Raw genomic sequence first — 26,740 nt, forward strand, 5'->3', positions numbered from 1 at the left:
TTATCCGAGAAGCATAAAATTCAATTCTAAATTTAATTTATTTCATTGTTAATTAAATAATAAAATTATTTGTATAATTTGTTAGATTTTGAAAATAATTAAATTTCTAGATTAATCAAATTTCTAAATTGGCAAAAATTATAGTTATAGGTGAACCATAAAATATGATTTATAAATTAAACAAGTTTTTTAAATTATATTAAATTTTTTAATTTAATTTCTATAGTATTAATTAATGTTTTAAGTAATAAATTTTTGTAATGTTTATTTTCACATTTATTTAACTCTTAAACAAAATTTGTTAACTTTTTTAAATAATATATTTTTTTTATTAATTTTTAATCAATTAAATAACTTTTTTTTCTCTTTTTCACTTAATACGCATTAAACATTTTTGTTCTTCAAATCCAAAAATCACTAGCAATAGAAAATGTCTACATTGTATTATTAATTATTAAATGTTTTAAAAAATAGAATTTCTTTTAGTATTAAGGGAAACAAATTTTAAAACCGACACGTCACTGGTCAGATCTTTCGTATCAGACTGATGACTACTAGGAACTGAACTGAAACTGCGACTGCGACGCGTAAGAAAAACTCGAACATAAACATGAGGGAATCGCCTCAAGACGAGAGACAGAGAGGCTATTATATTGATAAAATAAATTCACTAAAACCATTAAAACTATTTTTATCATTACGTACGTATAAAATAGTGAAATCTATTTTAGTGGGTGTGATATTTTAAAATTTTTATCCGCAAATATTAAATTATTTAATAAACTTAATTTAATCATTTTGATAATAATTTTTATGACAAGTAAAAATTACTATTTATTTCTCGTAACTGAATGAATTAATTAATTTAAAAAAATTATATTTTTATTTTATATTATTTCTTCATTTTTATTTACATACTCAATTAGTAAATTAATATTTAAATTTTTATAAAAAGCAAACTTTTTTTTCAACAGAAAAAAAATGAACATATAATTATTTTAATGATGAAATAGGTAAAAATCGAAATTTATAATTGATTTTAGTAACGATAAAATAACTTCTCCAGAAGATAAATAAATACAAGCGATTATAGTTTACAGTTTAATGTAAAACTTATTTTATAACTAAAACTGGTTTTTGACCTCAGTTAACTCGACTTTTGTATATTACAAAAAAAAACATACGAATGTGTGGACAATTTTAATTCGCCAATCAAATAAAAAAGTGGAAACTGATAAGAATCCAACGACATGGACTCGTGTTATCTTCGGTCACTTTAAATAAATAGTCGCTACAAAAATTAAATTTAAAAAGAAAATTTACTATTTAGAGAAAAAGATAATTTGAGATATAACGGATTTGTGACTTTTTTCCTCAAAAATATATCAATTTTTTTTATTTTGATTGTAAATTAAAGAATTAGTTTTTTAATTATTATTTTTGTTTATTTAACAAAATTTTTTTTTAATTTTAAATTGAAACATTAATTTTTAACTAATTGTCTTATATTTTAAATTATAAAGAATAAATTCAAAATTTTCTGATTATTTTTCTCGGAAATATTTCTTTCGTCTTTTTTAAAGTATATTAATTATTCAAAATATAAACATTTCTAAATAATTATTAATTTCTAGACTTTGTAAGTTTATATTTTTGAAAAAAATAATTCTAAAAATATTTTTAGTGATGAAAAATTCTCTTTTTCTTACAGAAAAATATAAAACGTGGTTTATTTTTACTTTAGTTTGCCGAATTCCGCGTGTGTGTTTAAAGTATAATTTATTATGTTTATTGGAGGATATACGTTATGTCGAGAGATTAGAGGAACCTGTTTTTACTTGTAAATATTGTCAAAATGTTAAGAAAATAAAAAATTTGTTTTTTAATCTACAGTTGAAAAGGAATTCTCTAAATAAACAATTTTGTTTTTATAATTTACAGTTAAATAAGAATTTTCTAAAAATAATTGAAAATATATTTTTAAATAAATAAATAAATTATCAAAATGTCAAAGAAATATTTTTGTTTTCTTAACGTTTCTAAAACCACAATTTTGAATTTTCAAAATTTGTTTTTAACTTTCGACCGCCATGTTAGATCCACCATTTTGAATTTTTAAAACCATTTGCTAATTTTTAAATACTAGTATATAAAATCAAAAATAATAATATTTTGAATATAAATTCCATTTTAAAAATTTAGTGCAATAAAGAAATTTCTTTAAATAAATAAATTCCGTTACCAAAAATTTAATTAAATATTTTTTTTACTTACCGATAGTAAGATGATAAAACCGCACAAAATCCAGCTTTGAAGTTAAAAATTTTAAAAAAAAATTCACAATAGAAATCTGAAAAGCCTCTATTGTTGAAGTCACTCAGCTAAAAAATAAAAAATACATTTCTTTTAATTTAAAGAAAAAAGTCGTATAAATAAAAATTAAAAAATAAGATTTTAAATTAAAGGCAAAATTCCAAAAATAATTGTATCAATTATAATAAATTAATTGTCTTAATACACTCGATCAAATTATCAGCAACAAAAGTTTTGCGGTCAAATTGACCAAGTCCGAGTATTAAGAACTTTTTTTAAAAAAAACTTTCTTCACTGTAATTTTGCTTCTTCTTAAAATTTACATTAAACTGTATGTTAAAAAGTTTATCATTTATAATTTATATTCTCACTCGACAAATATCGAAAGGGTTTTTATTTTTTAATACTATAATAACAATAATAATAATAATAATATTAATAATAAAAGTAATACTAATAAATTTTATTTTTTTATTACTATTCTTACTATTATTTTTTATTTTATTATTATTGCTATTTCTATTAATTTATTTTATTACTATTAATTTTATTTACTATTACTATTTTTAAAATAGTTTTACTTATTTTTAAAATTATTATTTTTATTATTAGTATTTTTATTACTATTAATTTTATTTACTATTACTATTATTTTTAAATTATTATTTTTATTATTATTTTTATTATTATTTTTATTACTATTGTTTTTATTTACTATTTACTATTATATTTATCACTATTATTGTTTTTATTATTGTTATTATTGTTACTATTATTATAACTATTATTTTAATCAGTATTATCCTTTTTATTTACTGTTACCATAATTATCACTATTATTTACTTTTTTTTATTATTATCATCATCATCATCATAGAAAAAAGGATATAAGAACCCTTTGATAACAGAGGTGATTTTTATTTCAACAAAAATAACAATTTACATTGAATTGTTTTTTGATAATAATAATATTATCGTGTTACACCTGTAATTTTACTTGTAGGCGTGGTACGAGCTGGCTCGCTATTATTTATTTAATTTAATGAATTAATCCTTAATAGTGTTTCTTAATAGTGTAATCGTATCGTCTCTCAGCTTTTCACATTCTGGTCACTTGTTTTCAGTTATTTTTTTTTGTATTTTTTTTTTTAATTATTTATTTTATTTATTAATATTTATGATACGTTAAATCCGGAGAAAGGATAAAGTGCCTTGGATTGTTGTTGTTGTTTTATTTTTTTGCTTCTCATTTTAATAATTATTTTCGATTTAAATATAATAATCAGCTTTATACAGCCTTTCATAGATTTTAATTATTTATTCACTTTTTTTTTAAATGCTTTTTCTTTCCGTTATTAAATTCTGTCCAATTATAGAATATTTGAATATTTCTTTTGCATATTGAATATGAAATTTTTTATTATTGGAAAGAGAAATAAATTTTTATAAATTATTAAAAGGACGACAAAATTGTGAGAAAATTCGAGATAATTATTTTTTATTGAAAAAATTATTTCTATTTTAAAATGGAAATTTTACTTTAAAGAAATATTTTCAAGAAAAGAAAACTTTTCTTTTAATTTATCGAAAAAAATGTAAGCAAAAATTTTATTAATTTCCAATTATTTTCCAATCCAGATTTCTTTTGGGAATTTGTAGCTATTTTTCTAGTTTCTAAATTTTACAATTATAATGACAGGCTCGACACGCTTCTCCCTTTTTGAAAAAACACTATTTTCTGTTTTTCTTTTAGTTTTTTTTTATAATCCATAACCAAATATGCAAAGTTATTGTAAAAAGTGTTTATACGGAAAAAAATTAATTTTACCTGCGGGAATAACTTTGGCTAAAAGTAAATATATTTTTTTTAATATTTATATTAAATTATACGAATTATAAAAAAGAAAAAAGAAACAAAACCTTGAAAATTGTTTCGAGAAACGGAATGCAGAAAAAACTAGAGACAAATATTTTTTTTCCTTTTCTTTTCCCACTTTTTTTTCATTTTTAAATTTAAAGTACCGGAAGACCATTCATGCAACAAAAAAAAGAAAGAAAAATCCCTCTGCATTCAGTTTTTTCTTATTTTCTTTAAATGTTTTAATTTTTTTTTCTCTTCTTTGAAATCGCGACAGGAGATACTTGAATTAAAAAGCTAATATCACAAAGTTCTCCATTTACTTATGTAAGAACGAGATTTATTTATTTTTTTTTTATTATTTTTATTTTTTTTTATTTTTACTTGCGAATAAAATAGTAAATATAGTTCAGATTACCGAATCTCATTGAAATTTCTTACATACAGAATAATTATATATTTATCTTTATTATATACACGCACTAATTTCCTGTCTCTTCGTTTTTTTTAAAGCAAAAAAACGAAAAACGCAAGAAAAGAAAAAAAACGGTAATAAAAAATAACAATAGCAAAGAAATAGAAAAATTAAAGGAAAACATATTTTTTTACAGACGATTTTTAAGAAAGAAAAAAAATTGTTAAGTTAGAAAATTTTTAGAATAAAAAAATATAGGCTTTTCCTTTTGCTTTTAATTTGAAAATTCGGAAAATTTTCCATTCTGAATAATTTTTAAAAATTTCGAAATATTGAAAATTCAAAAATATTTTTTTTTACTTTAAAAGTTAAAAAAAAAGGTTTTCTTTAAAAAAAATTTTTTTCTTTCCTTTTTAAAAAACTTTCTGAAAAAAAAGAAAAGGAAAAAAGAAAACAAGGAGCAAAAAAATTCGATAAAGCAGAATTCTTAAGAAAAATTTTTGTTTTAAACAAAATAAAAATAAAAAACGACCAAATGGAAGAAAAAACAAGAGAAAATGAAACTAGAAACAAAATAACGAACAGGAATGGAAAATAAGGAAAATTTATAAACAACAAAACAAAAAAATAAAAATAAAAATACAACCGAATAGAATAAATAAGACGAAAAAAATCCAAATAAAAATTTCCATAGAAAAGAAAATTTAAAAATTAAAAACAGTAAAAAATTTTCTTTTCTGTAAAGAAGAAAATTTAAAAATTAAAAAAAAAATTGACGACGAAAAACAGAAAAAATATAGTAAAACAAATTAAGAATGAAAAATAACAGAGTAATGAAAGAAAAAAATGCGAAACAAGAAAAGAAAAATAATCACAAGGATTTGTTCGTTAGCTGTAAATATTAGAAATCAGAGAAAGAATAGAGAAAAGGGTGGAGAGTCTGCGATCGATTTTTTTTTCAAAATTTAGAAGATCATTTTTTGTTTTTTTGTTTTTTATCCAATTGAGAATAACGTTTAATAGCCGCTTATAACGTAGTTTACTATTCTTATATAAAAACAAGGCTGTATAAAAAGTGTGTGTGCGGTTGTGTGAATGATTTATCTTTCTCTCACTCTCTCTCTCTCTCTCACTCTCTTAATCTCTCTCACACACACTCTCTCTCACTCTATCTTTCGTGTACTCTTTTCAATTTTTTTTTTTCAATAAAAAGAGTAGATTAATTATATAAATTAAATAAAATCCCTCACTGAATTATCGATCTTTTTTTAATAATATATATATATGTATATATATTCATGCTGCACTTTTTCATTTTCATTTCCCTTTCATTATAATTTTACAACAAAGTCTCTCTCAAAAAAAAAAGAAATTTTTTTTTTCATTTTTCCTTTCTTTCTAAGTCAGTTCGTGATTTGCCTAGTCACTAGAACGCTAACTACAAATTTGTTGTTGTTGTTGTATTTTTTTTTACCTATCTCTGAGCTTAATTTTTTTTTCATATTTATATTTATATATATTTATAATATGTATATACTTAAATGTCTAGATACATTAGCCTAATAATCGTATAATTACTTGCTCGTTATGAGTTAATACTATTTTACTATTTACAATGTGTTTTTTTTATTTCTCTTAAACCACTTTTATTTATTTTTTTTTATATTTATAAAAAAAAGAAAAAAACAAATAATATATATGTATATATTTATATATAGGTGGGGGTGGGGGGGAAGGAAAATAAATCCCATGACTCAACAAAAAAAAAAAAATAAAAAAATCCATTTTTTTAGTGATTACACCTTCACACTGGTACGTTTTTGGACTTTCTTTACAAATTTCGTCACTCATTCCAAAATAAAAACACGCACACACTTTTATCGTTTTTTTCCCTTTTTTTCTTGACGATTAAGATTATTTATTTCCTTTTTTTATATAATATTTACAAAAAAGAAGCGTCTTTCTTTTGTAGAGCGCGAGCTCCTCTCCTTGCGAAAAAAACTGTATGATGGAAACGAACAAGAAAAAAAAATAGTAAAAAAAATATTTTCATTTTCTTCGCAAAAATTACTAATAAAATTTTTTTAGAAAAATGAGATTCTGTAGATGGGGGGGCGCAATTTTTATTTTTTGTAAATTTAAATTCAATTTTTTATTCTGATTAAAATATTTTTGTGATTTATTAAACACATAGACATACATTTTTTTTGTATGTTTTTCAGCAAATTAAAAAGTAGAAATTTTCCCCTTTTTTTGGCCTGAGGGACTAAAATATTCAGTTTTTACACGTCAGGAAATTCTCCCGTAAAAATTACGAAAACTGTTTTACATTCCATACTTTTTTGGAAAAGATGGAGAAAAAAAATTTAACAATATCGAATATATCAAACATTTTTCCGACGAATAAAAATTATCAGCGCTTCTATTTTTAAATTAAAATAAAATATTGAAAATTATTGAATTTTATATGAAAAATTGAAATAAAATCGAGTTAAATAAAACTTGGCATTTTTAAAAAAATTTAATTGAAATTTATTGAATTTTATTGAAAATCGAATAAAATAAAAATAGACAATTCTTTTTTCGAGAAAAAATGTATTTAAACTTCTTGATTTTGATTCAAAAATTATAGAAACGTTTTCTCTTTGCTAAATTAAACGAATTCAAAACTAAAAAAAACTTGAAAATCGACTTTTTTACTATTCGAAAAAATCGATTCTTAGTTTCTATATAAAGTAATTTTACTCTTTGAAATAAGAAAAAGAAAATAAAAATCACCTTTCTTTAAATTGATTCAATGAAAAATTGCGTAAAAAATATAGAAAAAAAATGGTAAAATTCTGATAATATAAATATTTTAATAACTAAAAATATTCATTTTATCAAAATTTTACATATCATTAAATAATTACGTATAATATAAAATTTTACTTTTGGTAAATAAATTTTTGGTTATAACGTCAAAACAAAATGGTACCGTAAAAAGGGGTAAATTTTTACAAATATACAAAATTTTTTTATCATTTGTTTGAATTCTCAAAACTTCCGAGTGAAGAAAAAAAAATAAAATTCACGTTGGAAAAAAAATTTGACAAAAATTCCATTTTTCGTTCCATTTTGCTTTGTTAATTAACTAGGCAATCAAGAGACTTTGCAAAAAGTTTTTTTTTTACTTAAATATATAAAATTCGTTTAATATAATATATTTAATATATTATATATAATGTATAATAGTAAATAACATCTGAATATTAATAAATATATTTTTAAAGTATTAATATTTATATAAATAAATATTGATGTTAATATTAATAAATATTCATATAAAAATTTACGCCAACATTAAAACGTATTTATTAATATTTTAATATTATAAAATGTATGTTTTTTGATATATTTTACATTATACAATATATATTATATTTTATAAAATACATTAATTCAATAAAATATAAACTTGACGCTTTTCGGACCTTTCGGGGAAAAAAGTTGTAGGTTATTTTTAACAACGTTTTTATTTCATTAGTGACTCATTTTTAATTATCTGAAGTCAAAAACAATTTTTATACAATATTTATTGTGTAAAATAGTTGAGAGAAATTATTTTTGACTTCAAATAATCAAATTAATCTTAAATGAAGCAAAAACTTTCCTAAACATAACCTATAATTTTTTCCCACGCAAATTTTTTCCCCTTCATCGGAAAGCGTCACAGAATACCAAATACTTATCAAAAATGAAAAAGGAAAATTATATTATTGTACATTATATATAATATAATATTATATAATAAATTCAATTAATTTGAATATTAATTCAATATTCGTATATTAATTCAATATTTGTACATATATTAATTCAATATTTGTATAATTTAAGTCATTTTTCTTTCTAGAACGAAACAAAAATACTTTTTGCAATACCTCAAAAAATGGATTAAAAAAAATGCATCCAATCCCAAAATCTCAAATTTAAAATCGAAAAAACCCCAAAAAATATTTAAAAAAATAAATTTCTATCAGTAAAAAAACAGTTGTAAAATTTAAAAATAAAGAAATATTGATAAAAGACAAAACAGAAAAAATATATAAAAAAAAGTGAATGAAAAATAGCGTACCGAATAATGTTTTCTTCTTTCAACAAACTCTTTGGAAGAGTTGTAAAAGTATTGAATGGGGTAGTTGTCGTTGTTACGTCGTCATCATCATCGTCATTTATCATCATCATCATCAGTCCTCATCGGAGAGGGGCTCATATTGCGCGGAGAGAAGAGGCGCGGGTTCCGGTTGCACGTGTTCGGATTTTGGTAGGGACGCTGTCGCTGATGATGGTGGCGGTGGCGCTGGTGGTGGTCCCGTATGAACACCAAGTGCACTAAACGGATAGAATGTCGTTGGCGCTGGTACTGGCGGTTGATTTTGTTGTTGTGATTGTTGTTGATTTGGATTTTCATCAATGACAATTTCACCGCCAGCTGGACTATCAACGCCGGGTTTATCGTCTTTATCAGTGACGACGACGCCAACACCTAATACACCAACACCAACACTAACGCCACCTCCACCATTACGTTCAACATTAACACCTTTATCGTCCTCCGAGGTACGCATCACCTCGACAATTTTATTTTTTACATAATCGAGTGGCGAGAGACTGTGCTTATTTGATGGGGTACCGGAAGTCGTTGTGGCAGTGGTCGTTTCGTAGAAGCGTCGAGCATAATGATTTGTCGTTGCTTCCGGTGGTGAAACTGGTTCGACAGTTAGGAATTGTTGTTTACCAACTGATTGACTCGATTGTGAGGATTGTTGCTGTTGTTGTTGCTGCTGTTGCTGTTGTTGTGATTGCTGCTGTTGTTGCGCAACACGAATTATCTGTCGTTCATCCTCTGATTTCACTGAATCGGAATCGAGTCCTTTTCTTCGTTTCCATTGATCTTCGGAAGTTTGGTACCTGAAGAAACAAATATTGTTTTAATTTCGATTCTTCTATTCTAAATTTCCCGAAAATTTTCCATAAATTTTCGATAAATTTGTATACATTATTATCCAATAAATTTTCATGAATTGCGATGTAATCTACTGAAATTATCACAATTTTACTGAATAAAATAACCATGAATTACAATGTAAATTTGCATAAATTAGTGATTAAAAAATATATTACTCACCCTGAATAGGGTCGGTAAGACGACAGTGGAGGTCCATAATCTTTTGCGACAATATGCTCAATATGTTCTCCGAGAGTAACACTTTTATTGACACCGCCACCTCCACTTACAGCGACAGATCCACTATTTACAGGATTATTTTCACTGGCAGGACTGTGAGCTATACCATTAGGTTCTGCAGGACTGTCTCTTTGGAAACCCTAATTACAGAAAAGAAAAAACAAAATAAATTTTAATACCACACATTAAGTTTCTAATCAGGAAAGTTACTTAGGGGTTTTAAAAAAATCCTTCAAAAAATTAATAAACTTCCTGTAAATTATACAAAAATTTTTGTTAAGAAATTCAATTATTTTCGAAAAATTACATTACAATATTTCAAAAACAAATAATTCTTATATAATTGTTTCATCGTAATTTTTTAAGATTCAATTATTTTCAAACAAAGAAAATTAAAATTCTAGACAATTTACTTTTTTAGACTTCTTAGAATTTCGGTGAAATCATATTCATATTTTATTTATATAATCAAAATTTTCCAGAAATTTGATATTTTTTTATATCTTTCAAAAATTCAATTATTTTTAAAATATTTTAACAAGTTTCAATTGTTTTTAACAATTTTTGGAAGAGTTATAGTTGTATTTTTTTAGACATAGTTAAATTTCAGAAGGTTATAAATTGAAATCATTTAATGTTATGTCACCTGGCAAAAAAAAAGCATTTAACAGGGTTGCCACCAAAATTTTATTTTTTTTCCCCCGACTTTTCTCTGATTACAAGCTAAAATTTTGACTTTTTCCCTAACCCTAAAGAATATTCTGATTCACACTAAAAATCATCAGATACTGAAAAAAGTGTTTTATTACATTTATTTACAAATTTCTTCAATTGTATACAATTATTCGAAAATACCAATAGTATTTTAAATAAATATTTATTCATTATTATTTTTCCATAGGAATTAATATTTTCAAACATTTCAAATTCAACTACTTATAATAATTAAATGGATTGAAATTCCTATGCAGATTTTATTATTTATGAAAATAATTAAATCACTGTAAAGAATTTTATTATTTTTGTAAATAATAAAATTATTATAAAAAAATTTATAAAAAAAATTTTAAACAATTTAATTCCTATGACATTTTTATTATTTATGAAAATAATTAAATTATTGCAAAGTTTATAAAAAATTTGTAAATAATTGAATTCCTGTGAAATTTTTATTATTTTTTGAAAATAATTAAATATTTGCGTTCAATTTTATGAAAATTTTTTTAAAATAATTAAATTCTTTTGGAAAATTTTATTATAATAGTAGATATTGAAAATCATTGATTTGAAAATAATTCAAATTTTGCCAAGAATTTTATTTAAATTTTTGAAAATAATTGAATTATTATTATAATTAGATGTAGTTTTTTAGTTTCGACTTGTGGCTGAATATATCATATGTGAGGTGTAAGTAATAGTTTCTTATCTAATTGATAAGAATCTTTTAATTGAATTATTGTCATGAATATTGTTATTTACGAAAATAATTGAATTTTACAAAAAATTTTATTAAAATTCCTGAAAATAATTTAATTTCTGGGAAAAATGTTGATATTTATGAAGATTATTGAATTCTTTCAAAGAATTGCGTTAACATTTTGAACATGCTTTTAATATTCAATTATTATTTAAAATTTTAACTAAAATTCATTTTTTAATCAATTTTAATTATAGAAAATTCTACGAGAATTCAATTATTTAAATACAAAAATAAATAGTTTATTGAATAATTGAATGTTTCTTAAAATTAAAGTCTCATAAAGAATGTTATTAAAATTTTTTTAATAATTGAATTCTTTCGACGAATTTTATTATTTCTAAGAATAATTGAATTATTGCGAAGAATTTTATAAAAAATTGATAAATAATTGAATTCCTGTGAAATTTTAATTTTTTATGAAAATAATTAAAAGTTTCTGTAGAATTGTATTCAAATTTTTTTTAAATAATTGAATTCTTTTGGAAAACTTTGTTAAAATAGTAAATTTTGAAAATAATTGAAATTTTACCAAGAATTTTATTCAAATTTTTGAAAATAATTGAATTTCGGAGAATAATTTTGTTATTTATTTAAATAATTGAAATTTTAACAAGAATTTAAAAATTTTTTGAACATTTGAATTTAATTGAATTTCTGCGAAGAATTTAATTACTTTTGAAAATAATTGAATTTCTGCAATCATTCGTAACTTGTCAAAAATTCAATTATTTTTAGTGTTTTCAACTAAAATTCTTTATTTTTAATAATTAATGAAATATATATTAAAAAATTTAACTCATATATCAGATGAACTTTTATTAAAATTTTTCCCAATAATCTAAGTTGTTTAAAATTTCTTAATAAATTCATTGAAAATAGAAATTTTCCAAATTTTTAAATTAAAACCTTTTGGTAAATTCAAACCTTTATGAAAATTGTAAAACGCAATTTTTTTAAAATCAATTAATTTTGAAATATTTAAATTTAAAAGTAAAATTATTTATTAAATAATTTCTGAGTATATTAGTTTTATGATGTTTCTTCAAGAATTAAGTTTATTTAAAAAGAAATCATTGTCAGAAATAGAAAAATGTGAATTTTTTTTAATTAAGAATTTGTGATAATTTCATAGTTTGAGTCAAACCGAAAGTCACAAAAATTCAGAATTTTCTCCTAAATTCTAAAAATTAAATTTTTTCCCTCACTTTTAATAAAAATCCCTGACTTCTCCCTGACCAATTCTTTCTTTCTCTCTTTTATTTATATTTATTTAAATCTTTTTCAATTTTTGAATAATTGAATTTAGAAATGTACTTAAAATTTTTGTGACAACACTGAATTAAATAAACTTTCTTTTTCGACTTTTATTCTATTTTTAATCAAGAAGCGACTGTTCTTTGCTTCTTAAAGTCGATCCGAGGTTCCAAACTTATAAGTTGGTGGTGTACAAGTTACTGAATCGGATTTTAATGACAAAAGGAGTGAAGTAAAACGGAAACTGTTGTTAATTTTCTCGAAACAAATCATACCTGAAAGAGTCTGTCCCCGGGCCTCTGTTGATTATTCGAAGACGGCGTTCCAGGCGCATTGTCCGTACTCTGATTAATCTGATGCGTAATAATAGCGTCAATAAGACTCGCAGCAGTCAATGTCGACGATCCATCAGCCTGTTGATTCTGTTGTTGATTCTGCCTCGGCGGTTGTTGCTGTTGTTGCTGCTGTTGTTGCTGCTGCTGTTGCTGTTGCTGCTGCTGAGGTCCCGGCTGATGCCTCGACGACTGTGTAAAACCACTACTCATTACTCTCGAAGTTTCCCTCTCAAGATAAGGATGTTGTTCACGATAAATCTGCGCAATGTGTCGTCTCTCCGCCTCAATTCTCTGCTGATGTTGAATATGATGCAACTGATGTTGATGCTGTTGCTGTTGTTGCTGCTGCTGTTGTTGTTGCTGCTGTTGATGTAGGTGAACAAGTTCCCTTTCGCGTTGCTGTTGAACCGCCAAACGATGTTCCTGTTGCTGTTGCAATTCCTTTTCGCGTTGATGTTGAACCGCGAGGCGATGTTCCTGTTGTTGTTGTTGCAATTCCTTTTCGCGTTGTTGTTGAACCGCGAGGCGATGATGTTCCTGGTGTTCCTTCTCCCGTTGGGCGGCGACGGCCATTTGCTGTTGGACTTCTTTTTCGCGTTGCTGTTGAACGGCGAGACGGTGATCGCTGTGTTGAAATTCCTTCTGAACGTGGAGACGTTGCTCGACGTGTTGGAGTTCCTTTTCGCGTTGCTGGAGGCGGTGTTCTTGTTGGATTTCCTTTTCGAGATGATGTTGATGTTGTACGGCCATGCGACGCTCAAGGAGGTAGTCCTTCTCGCGGAGTTCCTTGATTCTTTGCTCCTCTTTCTCGCGGAGGTGAACGAGGTCGCGCTCGCGCTCGCGGTCCTTTTGCTGCTGGTGGTGGGCGACGGCCATGCGGTGCTCCATGGCTATTCGGTGCTCCTGGAGGCGGATCTCTTGCTCGCGGAAGGCGCGATTGTCGACGTAGCGATCGGCCATGAGGCGGTCGGCCATGGTTTTGCCGAGACCCTCGTGACCGCTGGAGCTGGTGGCCGTGGGGTGGTGGGGGTGGGGCACGGGGAGGCTGGGTTGCTGGACGGCCACGTCGACGAGGCTGGAGAAGGCCTCGAGGCCGGGGGGCGGTGGGTAGTGGATTGGCTTCTGGGTGTTGTGCCTCTGGATGACGCCCTGGCGGGGCTGCGTGTGGGTCTGCGGTGGCGGGGTGCTGGCGTAGTAGAGGTTTGAGGGTGGCTCGGTTTTGACGGGCGTCTCGGCGGCGTTTGTCACGCGTCCGCGGCCGTGCATCTGCTGACTGGTGATGTAGTCGTTGATGATGATTTGCCGGGAGGAGAGTTGCTGCTCGGTGTTGTAGCTGGGCGGCGGTCGGGCCGGGTAGGAGTTGTACTGGTTGCTGTGCGTGACGACGACGCCGGGATTTTGGCCTTGAACGTTGCTCGTGGAGACGGGCGAATGGCGGATTGAACGGTGGTAGTCGTACATTTGCTGGCCGCGCTTGTCGACCGCGAACGGATGAACGGGCGTGCCTTGCGTTATTGAGCCCGTTTCCTTGGGGCCCTGGCTCATTGTGTTCGTGCCGCTGATGCTTCCGGGCGGTGTCATTTGCCGCAGGAGACCCTCGTACCTGGCGCCGGGCACCGGAGTGCCGTGAGTGATGGAACCGCCCTTGTGACTGGTGCTGATGTTCGACAATTTTGGCGAGAGTTTTGGATGCGGAGGCGGCGCGGTGACTTTGTTGATTTTTTGAGCGAGCGGCGGAGCCTGAGGTCTGGGCGACGAAACATATACAAGGGGACTCTTGGCTCCGCGACTTTGTTCTGAAGGCGTGTGTGGATGATAGTAGGCTCCAGGAGGTGGCTCGGAACGATACATGGGTCCCACGGAAGGCGGTTTGTGTGGGGTTTGAAGAGAGTGATTGTATTCCTGTTGGCGTGGTTTCTTGATACTCAGGTCGAGAGTTCCCTCAGTGTCGCGAAGATTCTGCTGCACCTGTTGCACTTGCATCACAACGAGGCCTTCCTTGGGCAAATGATCCGAGGGCTGAGTCTGGCCACTTGAAGCCGACGGTGGACAGGGAGTAATAGTCGCCTGCATTTGACCTAAAGATAAAAAAAAACTCCATAATTTTCATAAATTCTATAACCACATTGAAATACTCTTCAGTAAATTACAGCAGAAATTTCCATAAATTTTCAAATTTTAATTTTTGAACTGAAATTCAAAAACAAGAGAATCCCAATAAATAAGAATTAATAAGAATAAAACTCACCAATTTGTTGGGGACTGGGAACAGATCTGTGCCCGTGATGTGGACTAGAGACAACAGAAAGGGTGGCGAGATTTGATTCACGATTTTGCGTTGGCGCTTGTGACATACTCGTTTGATGTTTATACTCGCGGACAAATGTAATGTCATTGCGATGATCCGTGTTGAGAATACTGGAAATTGTCGGCGTACCGGAACTAATTGGCACTGAGGAACTGCCAGTATTCGCTGGACTATTGGGATTTCTCTTTAGTTGCATTTCAATAACGCCTAACATGAGATCCTTGACAGTCAATGGATTAGTATTGCTTGTCGTTGATGGCGAATGACTTGGTGGTGGTTGTTGTTGTTGTGGTTGTCTCTGTTGTTGTTGCTGTGATGGTTGATGAGGCGCCACTGACGAATTGGAACTCGATGTTGATACCGTTAAGACAATACTATTTTCCAAATCGGCACCACCCTGACCTTCGTCCGCCGTCTCCTGGAACAAGCATTCAGTCTCTATCAGATGGCCCATTTCTATTATGTGATACATGAAAATCGCTTCTTTCTTTTGCTTTTTTTCTCTTTTTTTTGTTTCTCTATCTTTCTCTGGTTCCCTACTTTTACTCTATTTTTATTCTTTTCCCATTTTTACGTTTCTATTTTTTGTTTCTATATTTTTACGTTTCCATTTTTTGCGTCTCTATTTTTCCCTGTCTATTATTTTCTTACTCTACTTTCTTATTTCCTTATTTTTCAGTTTCTATTTTTCTCCTGTTTCCCCATTTTTTACCTCTCTATTTTTTTGTTTCTCTTTTTTCTGTTTCTACTTTTTCTTTTTCCCATTTATTTATTTTTCTATTTTTTTGTCTCACTATTTTTCTAATTATTTTTCTTCTGTTTCACTACTTTTTTTATTTCCTATTTCTTCAGTTTCTATTCTTTCCCCTAAACTTTCATTTCTATTGTACAATTATTTGTCTAGAATCACAAGTTATAAAAAGACCAACGAGCCATAAATAATATCGAGTTGTTGTAAACAGAACAACAAATAGTTACAAAAATAAAAGAGATTAATATAAATCATAAACGAAATAGTAATTATATTAAAATAAATTGAAGTTGAATTAAAGTAAATGAAAGGAAATGAAATTAATTGAAATTAAATTGAATTAAAGTAAATTGGAGAAAAAAAGCGATTCAAAAATTAAACGAAAAAAAAAGAAAAAAAAAAATGTGCGAAGAGAAGAAAATCTCGATCTTACCGTGGCAGAACTGTCGTAATCCTCACGACTTGGAAGAGTGACGGTGCAGGGTAAAGGCTGCGCCGACGAGGACGTTCCTAACGAAACAATCGAAATATCGGACACTTTATCGACAACTTTTTGATCCGCTGACTGCGTAAATGAAACGGTAAGTGCAGTTGTAGCCGAAGAGACGGGCACTATTGGCGTCGTACTCGAAATAGTATTCGCTGGACTACCGGCACTTGCCGTATCACTCGTATCATGAATCTAAAAGAAAAGGGAAAATTTATTATTTATACAGAAAATATTTCTTTGCACCTTTCTTTTTTATTAAAAATAGAAATAAAATTACCGCAATTTCGTCGCAACTACTCGTACTGCTTCCACTCTCCTCCTCGTCAGTGAGACATGGTCGTCGCTCTTCGCCAAGCGATTGATAATACTCGGCGACAACTTGATCGAGGCCGTGCTTCTTTCGATAGGTGAAATAATAACTTTTACATTGATGATTTGTCTTCTCGGGTATTTGCTCCGAGACTTTTGGCCAATTTGTACCGTGTTCGCGTAGCGCTCGTCTTAATTGCTCGAGTTCATCGTCGGTCCATTGGCCAAACGCGGAATCGCCGCCCTCTTCTAAAGAATCCGCACTGCCCGCTAAATGTGGCGCCAATCGTCTCGATATTCGATTGAAGCAAGTCGAACAGCACTTTGTCGCATTATTCGGTATCTCTGCAAAGAAAAAAATTATTATTAATAAGCAAAATATGTAATTAGTCAAATAAATGTAATTTAAAAAAAATAAATTTTTTCGCGATTAATTTTGAGATTAATTTCGACAATTGAATATTTTCGACTTACGAAATTCTTTAACGACTGGTTCGCGAATTTCAGGTGGGAGATCAAGCCATTTGGCGGGCAACGCTCTCAATCGTTTGACACGATTTTTCGTGTTTGCGTTGTTGAGATTTGGACATCCAGGAAGAGGACACGTGACGTAGCGTCCTCGCACAGCCTTACATCGACAGGTGTTACACACCCGAGCACCAGGTAAAACCTGCTCTTCTTTAATTCCATATTGAGAAGCTTGGCTCCTTGACAATGGTCGACTTTGATTCCCACCCTCGACAGTGCTCTGACAAACCGCGCACGTATGAATTCCCAATTGTCTCGTTCCAACTTCTGCAACAAATAGCAAAAAAAATCCATTAAAAAATCTATTTCTCTTAATTTACTACCCAGAAATAATTATTTAAAAACAAATTGATTATTTTTTAAAAATAACGAATTTTTCAACTGCAGTAATTTTTTTGTTTAATTGCACAGGAAAAATGATTATAATAAAAATCGAGGTGAGAAGGAAAAAAAGAAAACTGAGTCTAATTCCTATTCAAGTTGATTGTGGGGGGGAAAAATAGGATATTAAAATCACTCGAATCGAGAATTTTTTTTTATTCTTTTTTTTTTGTTGAATGAAAAATTCATAAGGGCAACGATCAATATTGCAAATTCTATTAACCATTTATCGATTCTTTTAAGACGAACCTTTATATTTCTCATTAATAAAACATTAAATTCATTTTCTACCCACCCCCAGAAAAAAATCAAGTTTCAATATCAGAAATTCAAAAATTTAAATTAAATTATTTTTTTTAATCAAAATTTTTATAATCAAAATTTACTTTCTGAAAAACTTTTATAATTCGCTTTCCAATCAAAAATTCAGCAATTTTTTTGCAGAAGAATAATTTTGTAATTCTTTTCTCTTTTCGAAATATTTTTTAATTCTTTCATAATACAATGTAAAATATTTTTTATTTTAATTTATAATTTATATTTTATAAGTTAGATAAAAAAAATATATTTTTCCTCCTTTTCCTTTTTTTGAACAAAGGAAACTTTTACTAATGAATAGAGTACCGAGTTTTTTATGCGACATTAAATGCGAGCCCTTTATTCCCTACTTTATTCTGGAGAACCGGCTCAATTAGCGGGATTCGCATTTTTATATTCTATTCGTTTATCTTTGAAAAACTCTGCTTTTGTTTCAAGCTTATTCCGAGAACTCAAGCATTTCTGACCCCGAGTCTAATATTTTCATTAGTGATCCATATTATAAAAAAAAAAAAAAAAAAGTGGAAAAAAAGGGGAAAAAAATTTGAAAGAAAGAGAAACTCAGAATCAACATTTTCTCTTCTTACTCTCGATTAAAAAGTTTTCAATTTACTAAGTGAATTTTTCTTTTTATTTTTTTCAACAATTTCCACAATTTTTCTTCAGTATAGTTAAAATTTGAAATTTTTCGAAAAGTCGAGTTTTTTTTTCTCCTTCATTTATAGGAGTTCAAATAAATTCTTAAATGTGAATAATAATTTTCTTCTTTTTCTATATTTGATAAAAATTTTGTTATACTTAGAAAATGTGATAAAACTAGTTGATTTAAATTTATTCCTTCAAAATTCAATTTATAAATAAAGTAATAAATTTATTCGATGAATTTTCTTATTTTTCTGCATTTAAGTTAAAAAAAATTAGCTAAATTTTTCATATTTTCATTGATTTAAATGAAAAAATGAGATATAAATATTTTATTTATACATTTTAGCCGCTTTTAAAAAAATTTCCTAAAAAATTGACTTCTTTGAAATTTTATTCATCTATTTATTTATTTTTTTTATCAAAATTGAAAATTAAATTTTTTAAACTACATAAAAGTCAAAATTATAATCAAATACAATTATATTTTTAAAAAAACTGAAATAAAAAAAAATTTGACAAATAAGTTTTGTCATAATTTGAAAAACAATTTTGTAATAAATTTTCAATAAATAAAATTTGTAACCAAATTTTTGAAAGTAAATTTTGCAATAAATTTTGTAACATTTTATTGAAAATTAATTTCAAAACAAATTTTTAAAAATAAATTTTGTAACAAACTTTTGACAATAAACTCTATAAAAAAAATTATAAATTAATAAATTTTGTACTAAATATTAATTTAAAATGTTTAAAGTTTAAAAAATATAATAAAAAAATTAAAACATAATTGAATCGTTATGAAGAATTTATTAACATTACAGAAAAAAATTAAATTTTCTCAAAAAATATTTATTTATTTAATTTAAAAAAAAATTGAATTCTTTCATGAAATTTTATTAAAATTTTATTAAAAATAATTGAATTTTTACAAAGAATTTTGATATTTATGAAAATAATTGAATTATTTCGAAGGATTAATTAAAATTTTTAAAAATAATTGAATTCTTTTAAAAAATTTTATAACGAATTAAGAAAAAAAAATTCAATTCTTTCAATTTTCAATTTTACAAAATTTATTGAAAATAATTAAATTGTTTCGAAGGTTTTATTAAAATTTTATAAAATAATTGAATTCTTTTTGAAAAATTTTAAAATGAATTAATAAAAAAATTCAATTTTCAATTTGACGAAATGTATTGAAAATAATTTATTGACATTTCAGAAAATAATTGATTTTTTTAGAAAAATATTTATTTATTGAATTTAAAAAAAATTAAATTCATTTATGAAATTTTATTAAAATTGTATTAAAAATAATTAAATTTTTACAAAGAATTTGACTATTTATGAAAATAATTGAATTGTTTAGAAGGATTTATTAAAATTTTTAAAAATAATTGAATTCTTTTAAAAAATTTTAAAATGAATAAAGAAAAAAATTTAATTCTTTCGTGAAATTAAAAATTTCACGAAATTTATTGAAAATAATTGAATTTTTGCAAAGATTTTATTACTATTTAAGAAAAATAATTGAAAATAATTTTAAATTTTAATTTTATTAAATTATTCAAAAATTTATATTTAAAAATTAAAAAACATAAAACATTTCCTAGTTATAAATGAAAAGAGTAAAATAATAAAAACAATTGTTTAATCGCAATTTACATAATAAAAAACTACTTTCCAAACTGTATATTAATTTAATGAAATTTTCTCAGCAATAATTTAGCGGCTTTTTCCAAAATACAAATATAATATATTGATATTTTTAACCAATAATTTGAGGATATAGATTAATAATGCGATCATGTACAATATTTCAATATTCACAGGGGACACAATACTGTCAATCATTGTGGGGAATTTCACGAATGGACACTGTGCACACCAATTGTTCAATATTGACATTTCAAGAGAGATGTAATTTTCCAAAATTATTTTCTCTCATTTTTTTCATCAACAAAAAATACATAAATATTTGTTCTGTGCAAAAAAAAAAAATTTTTTTTAATTATTTCCAACAATAAAATCAGTTTAACGAAGATTGTATTGTAAAAAAAAAAAAATAGTTAGTAACTAATTTTAATGTAGTTACTACCAAATATTAATTAGTAACTAATTTAATTTAATTGCATTTGTATTTTTTGCAAAATCGTTTCGAATTAAATATTCTTTGAATATTATTTGAATAAACAATTTTCCAAGTATTTTATTTTCAAAAAAATTATTTATTCTCCGAAAAATCTTCTTTTTATTATAAAAAAAAGTTTTTTAGAGTTAAAATGAATTTCTTCACTTGAGAACGCGAAGGTCACCACCAGGTGGAGTGGAACCTGATTTTATCAACTCAACTGCCATCTGGCGGTGACCTTGACGTTCGCAGGTGGAGAATAACATTTTCATATTGAATCTAAATCTAAATTTTTGTTTATAAAAAATATCCGATTAAAATAATTTCATTTCAAAGATTTTATTCATTAAAAACCTCGAGTGCAAAACAAAGCCCTTAGTTTTGACGGTAACAAAATTAAAAAATAAAAGCGAAAAAAAATTAAAATAAAAAGAATGTAAAAAAGAATTAGTTGAAATAATGGATGCAGAAAAAAAGAAAATAAAAATAGATAAAGAAAAAATCCGAGCGATAAAAATAATTAACTTTATGAAATAAAAATTAAAAAAAAATCGAATTTTACTGCTCGACGATTTAAATAAATAAATAAATTTCAAAAATGAATGAAAGATAAAATTGATGGTTTATGTTTATATTATGAATGATGTGATGGAAAAGTGAACAAACAATGTTTTGCCCCTCGTTATATATGAAATCTGAATTTTTCAAGCGTTAACAAAATTTTCATTTCTGTGTTTTTCTATTGGTCTGTGAAAAACGGCACTGTGCATGCACGATGAGCGAGAAGTTTTTAATTGGCTATCCTTAATTAGTTAACCAGCGAGGTTCCTCAGTAATTATTCTGTTTCCGTGTTCAACCCTCAACCATCCACTTTATTTTTTCCTTTTTTTTCGCTTTTTATCTCGAATCAAACTCTCCTTTTCCTATACATGATGTACATTAAAACTTTTATCCCCTCTCTACTTTTTCTCTTCCCTTCGAAAACCTACTAAAAAAGCTTTTATTAACCCATTTTCTCCGTCCTTTTTTACTACAAATTTTAATAAAAATTTTTTAAATCAAAATTTTCGAAGAAAATTCTAAAAAAATAAATTTAAATTCAATTTAAAATAGCATTTTTTATATACAATTCTTCACAATAATTCAATTACTTTCACTAATAATAACATTTTTTATGGAAATTCAATTTTAAAAAAAAATTTCTGATAAAATTCTAAACAAGAATTCAATTATTTTGATAAATAATAAAACTCGTCGAAGAATTTCAATTATTTTTAATACTATTTTTAATTAATTAATTGAAAAATTCAATTATTTTTATAAATAAAGTTTACCACAAGAATTCAATTATTTGAAATAAATAAAAAAAATTCTTTGCAAAATTCAATTATTTTCATAAATAACAATATTCATCACAAGAATTCAATTATTTTCAAAATAAATTTTTTCTTGGAAATTCAATTATTTTAAAAAATGATAATAAAATCGTTCGCAAGAATTCAATTATTTTCATAAACCAAAATATTTTACAGGAATCCAATTCTTTTTAAACATTTTGATAAAATTTTTCTCAATACATAATTCAATTACTTTCATAATTAATAAAATTCCTCTCAGAAATTCAATTATTTTCAAAAATAACAAAATTTTCCACAGAAATTCAATTTTCATTTACAAAAATTAATTGAATTCTTTACAGGAATTGAATTATTTTCGAAAAGTAATTGAATTCTTCACAAGAAATTCAAGTATCTTCGAAATTTTGAATAAAACTCTTTGCGCAAATTCAATTATTTTTAAGAAATAATAAAATTCTTCACATGAATTCAATTGTTTTTAAAAATTAATAAAATTCTTCACAAGAATTCAATTATTTTTGAAAATTTTAATAAAATTTTTAGCAACTATTCAATTATTTTCATAAATAATAAAATTCATCGAAGAATTTTAATTATTTCTAATACAATTACATTTTTTTGAAATAATTCAATTATTCTTTTAGATTTTAATAAAAATTACTCCCAACAATTCAATTATTTGCATAAATAATTCTTCGAATGTATTACAATTATTTTGAGGCATTTTAATAAAATTCTTTGCAAAATTCAATTATTTTCATAAGTAACAATATTCATCACAAGAATTCAATTATTCTTAAAAGTAATAAATTTTTTTTGGATATTCAATTATTATAAAAAAATTCTAATAAAATCGTTCGCAAGAATTTAATTATTTTCATAAATAATAAAATGCTTTTTAGGAATTCAATTATTTTCAAAAAAATTTAATAAAATACCACACAGACATTCAATTATTGTCAAAATTTTTAATAAATAAAATTCTTTGTAAAATTTAAATATTTTTAAAAACTTTTCACATTTCAATGATTTTTAATATCTACTATTTTTTTAAATTAAATTTTCAAACAGAATTCAATTATTTAAAAAATTTTTTGGAAAAATCTTCGTATTAATTCAATTATTTTCATGAATAATAAAAATTTATCAAGAATTAAATTATTTGAATTTGCATAAAAGTCGAAAGGAATTAATTATTAAACATTTTTTTTTTTTTATAAAATTCTTCTCAAGAATTAAATTATTTTTTTAAAGAAAAAAAATTTTGAAGAAAAATAAGAAAAAATCAGGAAAATAATATATAGAATGAAATTTTTGTCAGTTTTGTGAAGTGTCTAAAACGAGTTTTTTTTGGTTGTCAAGTTTAATTTTTCGATACCTACTTTTTTAAAGTTAATTATCGAGGGCGAAGTCTGAAATGATTTAATTTCTGAATTACCACATAAATGAAATACAATTTTTTAATTTTTGAAAAAAAGTTTAAATAAATTTGTAAAATAGAAAAAATGGTTATTTTTTATATTGCTTGTGAGAAGAAAAATACGACTCTCACTATAAATATTTCAAGTTCACTCAAGTTTATATGGAGACAACATTTTATCCTGTATTTGAAATTGAAATAAATAAATAAATAAATAAAATACTTTTTTCCTATTTTGCTTCTAAAGGGAAAATATTATAATAATTTTGCGAATGTGTAATCCTCTATTTTTCATAAGTCGAAAGCACAATGGAATGTTTCTTAAGTGGATTCAGTTGCAAAACCTTTTTCCCTTGATCTCTTTGTTTCGTTGGTTTACATTTACATGCTCGATGATAATGGCAAAGGGAATATTTTATGTCGAAAACGTTACATGTGGCGAGAGAGAGAGAGAGAAGGAGAGAGAAGGAGAGAGAAAGAGGGTTGAAAGGGGTAATTTTCGAATTGACATTATAGGGGTAAAGTGGAACACTAATCTTAGTTCTCGTTGAACATAATATTGGTGATTAACGCCAATTATCTTCGCTCGTGAATTTCCAACATTCTCTTAAAAGGTTCATATAATAATTGAAACTTTCACCCTTACCTCTTCAAACTTCGAAAATTATATTTTTCTTAAAAAGTAACATTACTCTCTTTTTTTGTATCATTTTTCTTAATATTAATTATTATAGTTTTAAATAGTTAATTAAGGGTGACAACTTTTTTCATAAAAAAAAATTCCCCAACTTTTTTTAAAATTCAATTATTTTTTCAATTTTTAAATAAAATTATTCGCAAAATTATTCAAATAATAAATTCAGTTTCAAATGTATAAAGTTCAATAATTCTTCAAAACAGAAAGAATTTAAAATTAAATTGAATATTTTCTTTTTCATTAAATAATAAATAACAAAAATTACAAAACTTTAAATAATGTAAAAATATATCAACATTTAAAAAAAATTAAATATCGATAAATAAATAGAAATTTACGAAGAAATATAACGAATGAATAAATAAAAAAAAAAATTCACAAAATACAAATATAAAAATTTATATTAATAAATAAATCGAGAGCAAATACAATCCAGTAAAAAGCAGAAAAAAAACAACTGTGAAATGAATGCAATTCTATCATAGAAAGCTTGAATTCATAAGACTTTCAATATATATAGGCGGCATACTTAATTACCCCTCTCAATCGTTAATTAATTAATGAAAAGTCTTGAGAGTCAGTTTCTCTGTGTATTATATATTTATATATTTATGAATCGCGTATTTTCTACTGGGCAAGCAAAAATGATTAAAGACAAACAAGACTCCCTTTTAGAGATTTTCTCATATAATATTTTCTCTTCCTCAGGAGAATTATTAAAATGAATGTTCAATTCTTTCTTTTTCTCTCCTCCTCGCACTCTTTTAAATTTAAAAATCCTAACATCGATTTCATTTGTTTTCATTATTTCAAAATTATTTTTATAAACATTAAAGTAATTTTTTTTTATATAAGCAGAGAAAAAAAAACTAATTTTAATAAAATTTCTCTAACTGGTTCAATTATTTAAAATACAATTTTAATTAAATTTTTTTTGAAATAATTCAATTATTTTTTTAGATTTTAATAAAAATTTTTCCCAAGAATTCAATTTTTTATATAAATAATTCTTCAAAAGAATTCAATTATTAAAGATAAATAACAAAATTATTTCCAAAAATTCAATTATTTAGAGGGATTTTTATAAAATTCTTTGCAAAATTCAATTATTTTGTTAAACAACAATTGTTATCATAAGAATTCAATTATTTTTAAAAGTAATTAATTGCTTCTTGGAAATTCAATTATTTTAAAAAATGATAATAAAATCGTTCGGTAGAAATCAATTATTTTCAAAAACCAAAATATTTCACAGAAATCCAATTCTTTTTAAAATTTTAATAAAATTTTTCTCAATAATTCAATTACTTTCATAAATAATAAAATTCTTCTCAGAAATTCAATTATTTTCCAAAAATAACAAAATTTTTCACAGAAATTCAATTATTTACCAAAATTAATTGAATTCTTTACAGGAATTGAATTATTTTCGAAAATTGTAATTGAATTCTTCACAAAAATTGAAGTATTTTAATAACTTTAAATAATATTCTTTGCGCAAATTCAATTATTTTTAAGAACTAATAAAATTCTTCACATAAATTTAATTATTTTTGAAAATTTTAATAAAATTTGTAGCAACTATTCAATTATTTTCAAAAATAACAAAATTTTTCACAAAAATTCAATTATTTACCAAAATTAATTGACTTTTTTACAGGAATTGAATTATTTTCGAAAATTGGAATTGAATTCTTGACAAAAATTGAAGTATTTTAATAACTTTAAATAATATTCTTTGCGCAAATTCAATTATTTTTAAAAAATAATAAAATTCTTCACATAAATTTAATTATTTTTGAAAATTTTAATAAAATTCGTAGCAACTATTCAATTATTTTCAAAAATAATAAAATTTTTCACAGAAATTTAATTTACCAAAATTAATTAAATTCTTTACAGGAATTGAATTATTTTCGAAAATTGTAATTGAATTCTTCACAAGAATTGAAGTATTTTAATAACTTTAAATAATATTCTTTGCGCAAATTCAATTATTTTCGCATAAATAATAAAATTCTTCACATAAATTCAATTATTTTTGAAAATTTTAATAAAACTCTTAGCAACTATTCAATTATTTTCATAAATAATAAAATTCCTCGCAAGATTTCAATTATTTTTAATACAATTTTACAGGAAGTGGTTAAAAAAATGTAATTAATCTTAAAAATTTAATTTAAATTCCTCAAAAAAATCAATTATTTAAAAAAATGTTCAATTTTTTTTCTCTCTCTCTCTCTCTCTCTCCTCGCACTCTTTTAAATTTAAAAATCCTAACAACGATTTCATTTTTTTTAATTATTTCAAAATTATTTTTATGAACATTAAACTAATTTCTTTATATAAGCAGAGAAAAAAAAACTAATTTTAAAAAATTTAAATTATTATAACCTATTATTATTAATAATAATTAACAATATATTTTTAATCTATAATTATTAACAATAATATATTTAAACATTCGTAACAATAATTAATAATTAAATACCTACTAATAGAATAATAATAATTATTA

The 26,740-nt window shown here is 25.5% G+C and overlaps 1 protein-coding gene across 6 annotated transcripts in view; it reads right to left on the reverse strand.

The window, feature by feature from the left end:
* Nucleotides 1-5,606: 5,606 nt before the first annotated feature.
* The window catches only part of LOC122504895, a 92,342-nt gene continuing 71,208 nt past the window's right edge, over nucleotides 5,607-26,740 (reverse strand). For 5 of the 6 annotated variants that reach the window (XM_043616258.1, XM_043616239.1, XM_043616248.1 and 2 more), the window contains 8 exons: nucleotides 17,218-17,538; nucleotides 16,712-17,088; nucleotides 16,378-16,626; nucleotides 15,134-15,611; nucleotides 12,826-14,963; nucleotides 9,757-9,956; nucleotides 8,704-9,539; nucleotides 5,607-6,587 (listed from right to left, as the gene is read on the reverse strand). In XM_043616258.1, the coding sequence (XP_043472193.1) occupies nucleotides 8,816-9,539; nucleotides 9,757-9,956; nucleotides 12,826-14,963; nucleotides 15,134-15,611; nucleotides 16,378-16,626; nucleotides 16,712-17,088; nucleotides 17,218-17,538 (4,487 nt within the window). In that variant the 3' untranslated portion in view covers nucleotides 5,607-6,587; nucleotides 8,704-8,815. The remainder of the gene's footprint in view (nucleotides 6,588-8,703; nucleotides 9,540-9,756; nucleotides 9,957-12,825; nucleotides 14,964-15,133; nucleotides 15,612-16,377; nucleotides 16,627-16,711; nucleotides 17,089-17,217; nucleotides 17,539-26,740) is intronic. The other variant, XM_043616231.1, reaches the window with a different exon arrangement.

This window comes from Leptopilina heterotoma, unplaced genomic scaffold, assembly GCF_015476425.1.
Source record: "Leptopilina heterotoma isolate Lh14 unplaced genomic scaffold, ASM1547642v1 Lhet_112, whole genome shotgun sequence".
Taxonomy (NCBI): domain Eukaryota; kingdom Metazoa; phylum Arthropoda; class Insecta; order Hymenoptera; family Figitidae; genus Leptopilina; species Leptopilina heterotoma.